This window comes from Sinocyclocheilus grahami, unplaced genomic scaffold (genome assembly GCF_001515645.1).
Source record: "Sinocyclocheilus grahami isolate Dianchi unplaced genomic scaffold, SAMN03320097.WGS_v1.1 scaffold79.1, whole genome shotgun sequence".
Taxonomy (NCBI): Eukaryota; Metazoa; Chordata; class Actinopteri; order Cypriniformes; family Cyprinidae; genus Sinocyclocheilus; species Sinocyclocheilus grahami.
Window position 1 is genome coordinate 1485787 of NW_015505258.1, and position 12116 is coordinate 1497902.

General features: G+C 34.2%; 1 protein-coding gene across 1 annotated transcript; it reads left to right on the plus strand.

Moving 5' to 3' along the window:
• The first annotated feature begins 8612 nt into the window (after window positions 1-8612).
• On the plus strand, window positions 8613-11802 carry LOC107586310 (calcineurin B homologous protein 1-like). Its single transcript, XM_016273595.1, has 7 exons — window positions 8613-8890; window positions 9365-9437; window positions 9530-9610; window positions 10604-10728; window positions 11001-11062; window positions 11142-11264; window positions 11365-11802. The coding sequence occupies exons 1-7, from the start codon at window positions 8785-8787 to the stop codon at window positions 11416-11418; spliced, it is 624 nt and encodes a 207-aa protein (XP_016129081.1). The 5' UTR covers window positions 8613-8784; the 3' UTR covers window positions 11419-11802.
• The last annotated feature ends 314 nt before the right edge of the window (window positions 11803-12116 follow it).

Consider the following 12116-nt stretch of genomic DNA (forward strand, 5'->3'; position numbering starts at 1 on the left):
AGGCTGGTCGTCCACGAAAGACAAATGCACGAGAGGACAGGATAATGCGGAGACTCTCAATGGGCAATCGGTTCAACACTGCAGTTGGAATTGCTTGCCAGTTCAGCGCTGAACAGGGTAAGGATCTGTCTTGGTATACAGTGTCTCGAAGTTTAAGAGAATTTGGACTGAAAGCTCTGCAGTGACCAAATCTCTCATTCCTCCACATTGATATTGTTATTAAAAGCATTCCTAACAATACATGGTGTTAGGGTAATCATTTTGTCTGCTCTTTCAAGAAAAGGCTGACTTTTTGGAAATGTTCACAGTAAATTGCTTGGGAAAATTCTTGGAGATCTGTGTCAGAAAAAGGTCTGTGTGTGATAGAAGTCACCGATGTGACGTTACAGTGACAGTTACGGTGACAGAACAAAATGAAACCAAATGCACTTGTGCTGCACACCTTTTCCTGCTACTTGTATTGGTTATAATAAGAACAGCATCTGATGTTTATTGTGTTAATTTGAAAGCAAAACTGCAATTTATGTTTATACTTATACAAAATAATTGAACGCGTCCTGTCTGGATATCAGTCTACAGGAAATGTTGGCTGACTATTGCAATAAACCTGTTCAGCAGTTTATTTGAAGAGTACAACTGTTCAAATGAAATACGATTCCAGATAACAGGCTTATTTTTCTCTACATGCAGAATTTTAAAACATGCAACACTTCTAAAATCCTTACTGACTCATCACTTATGAAGAAGTGATTTATCACTCAAATTGTGTGAAAAGTTTGAGTTTCAGAGAACCCCCCTCAATTCTTTTTAATTTTCGATTATTTGTCATCTTGGCATCTTGAGATTAAATGGGTAAAATTCCTGAGGAATGTAAACAGGAAGTGAAGTAATTTTGAAGCCGGTGCTTGCTTTGGCTTTACTTCAAAAAAAAGGTTCTTTGTAAATGCATTTGGCTAATTAGAGCTCTTTTTCAACTGACTGTGCAGGAATGACAGGAACCAGTGGAAAGATACTGGAAATTCCCCCTCAAACCTACAGCGGATTTTCTTTTTTGTTTATTTTGAATAAAGAAAACAATAGGCAAATGACATCTATAGAGAGCGAGCTTCAGGTTGTTTCAAACTTTTCCCAAGCATGCCAGAAGTCATTAACGAAAGCAACTGGTTTCATTATGTGACAATGAGGTCTGTTCTGCTATTTCAGATGAGACTTCAAACATACATGTCATGCACTTGTTAGGGCATGATTGACCAGTGCATAAAAAAAATACAAATAAAGCTATTCTATTAATAATGTTGATACAGTCTGAAAACACTGAAACCATGACTGTTGATTTTAATACAAAGAAACAATGTAAAATGAATAAGAAATATTTTATATTCTGCACTATGTCACAGATTAAAGTAAATTTGACTCTTTGTATGGATTGTCTGTTTTTTCTTGCTTCCATCGATCAATCAGAATTATGGTGAAGGCACACCATTGTTCACAGACGTCACTGCCCAGGGCAAGAAACTGTTTTTGTGTGTCTGGATGTTCATGTTTTGACGGGACTTAAATGCTTGGAAGGTGGAGGTTGAATGACCTAATAAGAAAAGAAAAGAAATATTATCAAATCTACATTAAAACAAATTAAGTAAATCCTATATGGTATTCATGCATTTAACAGAGGGGAAATCAGATAAGCCATTTTCCGCAGATGCTTGATTACTGGAAAATATTTAGCTCCCTGCCTGTTTTCTCACAATGGTTTTTGAGATTGAACAAGTCAAAGGAAAAGGCCTTTGCATGGTCAGTTTCTTGTATTATAATTATAGATGTATATTATTATTATTATTATGTGTCTCAAAGTTTGAACACATACTGGGTTCTTTTTTTGACGGCCCAACCATCAGAGCAGCAGAGGGTTACATGAACAGGACACACATACAGTCCTTCAGTGATTTCAGCAATTAGAGCCTTTGGTAAATGGCGTCAGCTGCCAGCGCAGGAGAGTCCCGTCGACCTGTTCTGCACTAATGAGACGTCCGTCCTCCTTTTCCAACAAGCAAGGGTCAAAGTGTACCCACCATAAAACCCAGAGCAAAATTAGCCTTATAGACACTTTTCCCTTTAACACACTTTCACTTTCACAATTTTACCTGTTTTATTTAAAGGACATTCCTTTTGGTTTGATAATTCACTAAAATGTGAATCTTGAGAGTTAGAGATAGGCAAGTGTTTTCTTACTCTCTCTGTATTTATATTGTGTATTTATCATCTACCATGTATAATGATAATGACCTTTGTGGTGTAAACTCAAAAAGATCTGTCAATCATCCAAACAAGTTTCATTTCCATGCTCTGTGGTAAAAACAGAAAGAGGTGTGGGTTACAGGAATCAAACTGAATGGAAAGAACAGAAGAGTTTTCACCAGGTAAACTGTTGAAGGCTTTCCCTTCATTCCAAACAATGGCTGATTATTTGTGAAGTTAGATGGAAGGTTTCATTTCATGTGTTGTTGGCTGCAGCAGCAGGTCTGAGTTCATCAAGGCCATTGTAATCATTTCATTGAATATCTGAGTTAATAAGGATCTGCTTGCATGAAACAAATCCTAATGAGTCATACAATGAGTGAGTATGTCCAGCTATAGACAGGCTCTAAAAGCTGCCAGGGCAGAGCATATCCACAAACTCATAGAAAATAACCGATTTGATTTGATTGATTTTTCCGTACATTTCTGCCTTATGTACATTAACTGACAGTCACCACTGATAAGCTACCACTAAATATTGTAGAAACTTAATTTGCTGTAAAGTTGCTTTGCAACTATTTGTATCGTGAAAAGCGCTATACAAATAAACGTGAATTGAATTGAATTATTTACTATGTTTAAATGACTCGCATGTCTGGCTAAAAGGTAAATAATGTAATGCCTTTGAATGTTTGACAGTTTAAGGATTGAGGCATCAAAAACATTTGTGTTAAATAATACCTTGTTTTCCTAACTACAGTAAGTATATGGAAGTATTTTTAGTCATACACAATAACTATTTTTCTACCAACCGTTAAACCAGCCAAATATCACATTAGTAGTTAAACTCCACAGGAATCTGTATAAACAATATTCCTTTATCCTATATTTGTGCAAAACACATTTGACCATAATTGCTGCATACATATATAGGTTTAAAAATCCAAAGTAATATTATAATAAATAATAATTATTATTTAGTATTATAAACAAATTTAAAACAGGAAAATAAACAAATAAATACAAGTATAACTAAAAAATAATTACAACATTTTCATTTTCATGCCTACATTCAGGATATATGTATATGTATTAAAATTATTTTTTTTTAAATTTGTAACATAATGTAATATAATACAATAATACACTCTAAAAAATGCTGGGTTGTTTTGGGTCAAATATGGACCAACCCAAATGTTGGGTTCAATTTTTACATTACATTTTTAACCCAAAAGTTGGGTTACCCTTACGAAAAATAAGTTTATTCAAGTGTGCTATTAGTATACTTCCTTTAAACTAAAAATAGGAAAGTATACTTTTAGTCTACTTTTTATGTACTTCTCAGAAATGGGCTTTCTGTACTTCTCAGAAATATACTCAAAATTACATTTAAGTATACTTGACTTATACTTATACTAAAGTCTAAATATATTTGAGCTATACTTGTGTTCCTAGAATCCGTGTTTTCATTGTTATATGGTAGGGGGTGCTACTACACATCTTCTGTACAAAATTTCCAAAAACACAAGTGAAGAAGAAACCGAAACAACAGATGCTTCCACATGTAATCCATAGTAGTATACTTCAAGTATGATGTAAAGTTCACTTAAAAAAACTTATGAGTATACTTGCAGTATAAAACTACTAAACTAGTAGTTTACTGAGACTATACTTCAAAGTGTACTAAAAATGCTACTACAAGTATTTAATTAGTAAACTATCAGTATACCTGTAAGTTCACTTTTAGTATAGTTGCAGTACAAACTAAACATTTTGATGTAAACTAGTGGTGTACTCAAAGTTTACTACTGTTATACTTAAAGTATACTTAAAAGTATACTTTTATATTCTAGAAAGTGGGCCAATTTAGTCCCAAGGAGTATTGAAATAGTAAATCTACAAGTATACTACTAGTACACTGATACTTGTATACTTACTACATAAAGTTTACTTAAAAATATACTTGAACCTTACTTAAGTATACTTACTAAAATAAGCTTGAAGTATACTACTTTTTGGCAAGGGTACTCCAAATTTGACCCAAAGTTGGGTTGAAATAACCCAGCATTTTTTAGAGTGTATGAAGATATACAATGGAAGAAAAGGCTAGTTAATTTCAAACAGTTACAAGAAATGGCAAATTAAGAATTAAACATGAAATTTTGAGGTAGAAAAATTAAAATTTTATTTTCTTGTAAAATACTTTTATTTACAACTTCACAAAATCTTTTTTTTTAACAGTGTAGAAAGCATCTAATATTTCATGACCTGGGATTTAATCAATAATTTGTATCTGCCCATTTTTTCCTATATTCATGAGACATATTCATGGGACTTTCCCGTTATTTTAATGACTCTTTGCATGACAAATCAAAAAGCAATCGTTTGTCAACTATTTCAAATTCAAAACAGTTAGTGATGTGGTGCGTCAGGATTAATGTTAACAAAGGATGTGAGTTTGAGAGCATTGCTTTTCTTTCAGATAAATATCTGGAACAAACAGTCGCTGAATAATACAGACCTTCCGGAAGCACTGTGTGGGTGTTGCCAGCATTTTCAAATATTATATACATGTTGTAAGAATGAAAGTTTGGTGTATATAGTATATGGCACAAGAGTTGATATAGAATACATGGATTTCAAAGGAATATACAGATTGCTTTTTCATTTATGCCAATATGAATAGGTTTGTGATGAGTAAATGTGGAGTGAGTTTGCAAATATAAAGATGACAAAAGACATAAAAAATGTACACTGAGTCACAGTGGTCAGAGGAGGTCTTAATGTGGGAATTTCCAAAGGTGGACTCTTCTACTCCCAAATGGTTTGAGAATAAACAACACGTTTTACAACGTGTGCAACATAATCCTTAAGGTGATAAAGACAATAACAGATACAATGTAAAAATTATTTGTAAATAAAGATTATTGAAGTATGTTTCACAAGAAAATATTATTTAAAAAAATTATATTTCACTATTTCTTTCTACTTCAAAAATTCACACAATTCAGTGTGTTACTTGCTCTTTCTTTGAAATCATTCATAGCAATTTCTGAGTTAAAATTGTTTATGCAACAACTTTTGACTATCCACTGTCAAGGTGACAGGACTATAGCTTTACATGCATGTACTGTACAATAACAGAACAATCGAAAACATCTTTTAAACGCTTGTTTCTTTCGGTACCTGAATCAGTTGTCTATGATTAAGGTGTGGATTTATTACAAACGTGCTTTTCTTTGTCTATTTTTATATCCTGAGGAAACTTATTTTAAATGTGGCATAAAATGCCAATGGATCATTGAGAAATTATCTCAATGGTATGAAGAATTAAACCACACTGCATTCAGACAATTTGGGATGTGCAAAGTGTTGAACCCTGAAGGAGGCAGCAGTGAGACGGTATTATGCCATGTTTTGTGTCTTTCTTTTTGAAACTGTTTTCTTTGAATTTCCCCACAGGCCTTTTCTTTGCAGGAATGTGCAACCATTTATAGCGTCAGTGAGTCTCAAGGTGCTTTACCTGCATCAAAAGGTGTGTGGCATCATAGATGTTTCCCTGTCCAGCCTGTGTGTTTACAAACCACTTGGCAATGTGGATTTTACACATTTAATTTATATGATTTAAGCACAGGACTTTCAATAAACCATTAACCATAATGGTTTACAAGGATTGAAAATGGTCCTTGTAACTATGTTAACTATATTAACTTGCAAATATACTGAAAATATGATGTGCAAATGGAGTATATGCATGTGTCCTCATCATGCAAATATGCAAAAAACATCACGAAAGTCCCCACATCTCCATGAAGCGTAATATCCCAAGCACAAACTGGTCAGTTGACATTTTATTGGCATCTCGACATGTGAACTTGCAATGAATTTTTAGCATAAGATTCCCCGGTATTTTTACTTCAGCCATCTGCACTTGATGCAGTTGTAACACAACATGAAATGTCATTCCTTTGTGTCTGTTAGTTTTGTATCATTGAGATACTAATATCGTTTTTATTAATAGTTTAAATGAGTTTTTTTGTGTGTGTGTTTTTGTCATTTTTATTCATTTTAAAATGTCTATATAGTTTTTATTATCATTTTTATCTATAGTTTTAGATTTAATTTATATAATTTATATGTAATATGTGTTATATGTATTATGCATTTATATGTAATTTACATGTATATGTAATGTACAGAAATTGTTATATAAATTACAGTTATTTTTGTACATCAAGTTAAGCTAAATAAAATTTTGATTTTTTTCCCCCCTTGGCAGCTAACTGTGATAAAATAAGTTTGGTTTTTTAAATGTTGTATTATATTTAAGTTATTTATTTTATTTATTTCAAGTTTATGGGTTTAGTTTAATAACTCTGTTAAATTAGAATAAATTCCAGCTGACAGTTACAATATGTGTATATAAAGGGGATTAAATTAGGTCTCTAATCACATTATAATAATGGCTTCCAACAGGAACATATTCTTAATTAAGCCCACCTGCAGGGAATCAATGGTATATTTTCAGTTCACAGAGAACTTTCACAACTGCCAACTTCACAATTTTAAAACTGCATTTTACGAGACGCAAGGCAATAAAGACCTTTTAATAAAACATATAAGGAGTGTGCAAATGTAATAAAATGAATGGCTTTTAAATTAATAAAGTTACATTGCAACAGTTACAAATAAAAATTCATTGTGAACATTTCAGACCCATAGCAACTTTAAATTTGTTCTTTTAAGACCTCACAACTAGCCTTATTGATTTTAAACCATGTCAAAACTCATTATTAGAGTAATAAAAAACCCTTGTAAGCATGCAATGAAAAGCATGCCAAGAGATATAAAAATTTCTTTCTCATTCTGATATTGCTACAAAGTATTAGTAAATACAGTGCTTCAGGACTATTATTGTAACTTTCCTCAGGGCAAAGCTTCTCCTGGTGTTTAATATGCAAGTATTTGTGTTTGAGGACATCATTTTGAGCGTTCCTTTCTTTCTTTCTTTCTTTTAGATCAGCTTCCAGATATATTTCTAGTTCATAAGACATGAGAAAAGCTGCAAAACCTGTGTAATCAAGATCAACATGATCTTTACATGTTTATCTTTTAAACACATGTGACACATCCTGACCTACCTGGAAGTGAATGTATTTCTATACGCTTGTGTTACAATAACTGGCACAAAATGTGTTAAATATCTAAGATACGTTTATCTACCAGCAAGTTTTAATTCAGTATTTCAAAAAGATCAGATGATTTTTTTTTTATTTCCCCCAGCAATTTTCCTTTAAAGTAACTACTCAGCAACAGACACCAAGCTCTGAAACCTGCAGTCACGCTTTCCAGTGTTGCTGCTTCAATCACATAAGATCAATAGCATCAGGGGAAATATTATTTTAAAGATGCAGCTAAGACTGAACGAAATAAATGGTTTTGAGGAACATCTTACAGTAATATTTTAATATCTTACATAAACAGGCAACTGTACAGACAGTGTACCAGAGTAGATGGAAAGATGAAATGCGCACGAAAGACTCTGGCGCCATCCAGTGTATTAAAAGGCGCTGAGCCCGTTATAAACGCTATAAAATTGCACTCTCTTAACAAAAATTGTTTATTAATGTGCGGAGGAGACAAACTGAAACTTTTGGTGTACGTTCTTTATATAAATAAATAAAGTGATATGCGTGATCGTGCTAAGCTGCCATCAAAAATATACATGGTGTATTGCAAAATATAGCTACGGATCACTTGGCATAAAAACAAAACAAACATGCTATTAGTTATAGATTAAATGCAATTATTATGAACAAATACATACCATACCAGTGCCACTGTGTGTGATGGGAAGTCCGACTCATTTCAGCTGATCGGTTCTTTTGAACAATTTCGCAGAACCGGTTCGATGATTCATTTTATGCTGTACGTGACTACGTAATCACGTTGTATCCGAAATAGCGCAAGCGGATATTAAACACTCATTTACGTAGACACATATTGCTGTTTATGAAATGTTTTTGTTTTATTTTCAAGAATGTTTGTTTGTTGTTCATATACCCAAATTCAGTCGCAACAATGATTTATTTCCGAAACATAGATTCATCTCAAATTAATTTTCTTGTCTACAACACTGTAGAAAATGGTCTTGTCTGATAAAACGTATTCATGCAATCACGTGATACAAATATTTCTAGTACGTTTTATTTTTAACATTTTGGAAATTATTCCATTACGGTTCTTGGCTCATTACAAGTAGGACGTTCGAAGTGATTCGGTCTAATTCATAAATGAATCATTCAACCGCTCAGACGGATTTTGTGGAGTCGTTAAAAAGATTCGACTCAAAAGAATCAGATTTCGTTAGTGGGCGTTGTAATCTGTGTAAACAGAGCGTGTATTATTCAAGCACAAGAAAAAGCAACGGCGTATATGCGAACATTCCGCTAACATTTTCAACGTTTTTTTTTTGTTTTAGTTTTAAATTTCATGACTTCTTGGTTTTCATTCTTTTTTGCTCCCAGGTTCTCTCTGCATATGGGCTAAATGTTTGAAAGCTGTCGATACATAACTAACTTATATAAAATGGGTTCGACGAACTCCACCCTATTAAAAATCCCTAACGTCGAGGTGTTGATGCAAGAGACGGGCTGTGAGTCATATTTGACAATTGTGTTTTGTTACTGGCTTATTGTTGTTGTTGTTGCGGTTGAACGAGTAAACAACGATATAAAATATCATTTTCCTGCACATTTGTTTCCGTTTTTAGTTGTAACTCTCAGGCTTATGATCACTAAGATAAAAATATCGGGTACAAATTCGGTTTACATGAGCGAAAACTGTCCTAGATTGACAGTGACAGGTGTTGTTCAGTTTATGAGCATTTGCTTTCCAGTTACAAACTAATGTTACTCAAATACATTGCACAAAAAGGTAGCCTATGTGTATATGTAGAATAATTTAAAAGTAAAAATGCACTAATGAATTTCAGTGAAGCTGGCTGCAGAGAATTGTTTAAATGGTCAATTCAGTTTGTTTACGGTCCACTTGAACTCGTTTGTCGAGTCATGATTCTACAGGGCTTCAGTGAAACATTTTCATAATTAATGTGATTTCTCTTTTCCAGTCTCGCCTGCCCACATTATTCGCCTCCATGATCGCTTCAAAGCTCTGGATAAAGAAGGACGAGGTCATCTCTGGTGAGACTGATGTCTTATCTTCTCTGATGAGATAGATGTCTTTTGCAATTACATAAATATTAAGCCATGCGACTTGTCTCATTCTCACATAGTCCCCAGGATTTTGGAGCCATAAAGGAGTTGGCAATGAACCCCATAGGAGACAGAATAATAGGTGCCTTCTTCTCCCCAGGGTAATGAATCTTGCTTGGCATGAGCTACAAAATTTAGTTGAGTGAAAATAATTGATGTTCACACTGAAGTCTTGAATATTGGATTCTAACATAAAACACTGTAGCAAGTCCTGAACTGTCTGATTAAAGGGTTACTCCACCCCAAAATGAAAATTTTGTCATTAATCACTTATCCCCATGTCGTTCCGAACCCGTAAAAGCTTTGTTCGTCTTCGGAACACAATTTAAGATATTTTGTATGAAAACCTGGAGGCTTGTGACTGACCCATTGACTGCCAAGTAAATAACACTGCCAAGGTCCAGAAAAGTATGAAAGACATCGTCAGAATAGTCCATCTGCCATCAGTGGTTCAACCGTAACATTATGAAAGCGACGAGAATACTTTTTGTATGCGAAGAAAACAAAAATGATGACTTCAACAATTCATCTCCTCTGTGTCTCTCCGCGTCACTGTAGCGCCATTTTGGAGAATATCTGCTGGACGCAAGCAGCGTACGCTATTCTGTGTCAGCTGCGACACAAGGATAGGAGGTTTTCTACGTGTATTTACACTTTGATTTGAACGAAAACAGTGCATCCGTGCAGCGCGGCTGACACAGAAGAGTGTATGCTGCTTGTGTTCAATGGTTATTCTCCAAAATGACATGGGGTAAGTGATTAATGACAAAATTTTCATTTTGGGGTGGAGTATCCCTTTAATGTTTTTCCATGCCAACCTGTTATTGTGGTATATATTTTTTTAGATAACCCTACCCCTAAATGACTCATAAAAACAAAAAATGGTGGTTAGCCGATTCGCATTTAGGTCAAACACTCTTTCCAGTCTAAGTTAGTGGTTTTTGACAATAATAAGCTGCACAATGATCAGGAAATTAGTTCTGAAATATACAGCATGCATGACTACATTTCTCAAAAATGTCTTTCTCAGTAACCAAAATCATAAACAAACAACCATTGTGTCTTGAAGTCATAAATAATGATGTTAATCTCAGGAAGGAAATGGTGGACTTCCACACTTTTGTGAAGATCCTGGCTCATTTCCGGCCCGTTGACAAGGACCGACCCAAAGAGCCCAATTCTCCCGAACTCATCAATAGCAGGAGCAACAAACTCAAATGTATGTTTGCTTTTGCTTTTACCCTGCAGATAAACCACATCCTCTCAGTAATGGAATGGGCGATGTTACTTTAGTGTCAATGTACAGTCAGACAGCCATTATCACAGAATAAAGGACACCCTGAAAGGGTTTATTTCACAATAATGACCAACTGACTGAACAATATCCTGCTTATTACACTGCTATTGACCAAATAATGCAGTATTGCAGTATTGATTTGAGTTTAAGTAATCTTGTTCCTTTAAATCTGGCCTGGTTCTTCATTCCTGTAGTTGCATTTCAGTTGTATGACCAAGACAAGGATGGCAAGATTTCCAGAGATGAGCTTTTAAAGGTCACTTGCTTCTTCATTCATGTTTTCAGCTGTTTTCTCACAAACTGAATAAGACTGACAGCAGGTTGATCATTGACAGGTTCTCCGGGCCATGCTGGGGATGCAGGTGACAGAGGAGCAGTTGGAGAGCATAGCAGACCGCACTATACAGGAAGCAGATCTAGACCGTGATGACGCAATATCTTTTGAAGAGTTTCGTAAGGTATCACCTTAAATTCTGCATTCACGCTGTTTGATAAAAGCACATGTTATAATGTCGATGGAATATGACTGCTGACATGTTTCAACCTGTTTTGTGTTAGTCTCTGGAGAAGGTCAACATTGACCACAAGATGAGCATTCGCTTCTTACGCTAGACTAGAGCATCATGGGAAAGCTTGTACACCAACCTTATACGGCTCTATCTCCAAGCCTCAGAAAATGGAAGGGATGTCTGAAATGCCCAGGACAGTATGATGGGATCAGTGTTTGTCTGTCTAACAGGAATTTAATGCACTGGTAATGTCTGCATGAAAACTGCACATTTACAAATCATATAACGTTTACAAAAGTAGTGTTGGGGTCAGTAAGATTTTTGTTTAGTAAAGATGCATTCAAATAATCAAAAGTGACAGGAAAGACATTTATAATGTTACAAAAAGATTTGTGTTTCAAATGAATTAAACCTTCTGTTCAACAAAGAATAATGAAAAATTTCCATTTCCACAAAAAATATTAATTAATGATTATTATTGCTGATAATAATAATAAGAAATGTTTCATGAGCAGCAAATCTGCATTTTAGAATGAATTATGGAGGATCATGGGACACTGAAAATGGCTGCTGAAAATTAGGCTATCACAGGATTTTAAAATGTATTAAAATGAAAACATTTATTTTAAATTATAATATTTCACATTATTACTGTTTTATTTTTGATTAAAGAAATGCATCCTTGGTGAGCAGGAGAGACTTCTTACAAAAACATTTTAAAACCTTACCGACCCTTGTAGATTTTTGCATTCTGTGTCTTGATAATAAATTAATTTTACTGAATTGATTGGTTAATTTTGT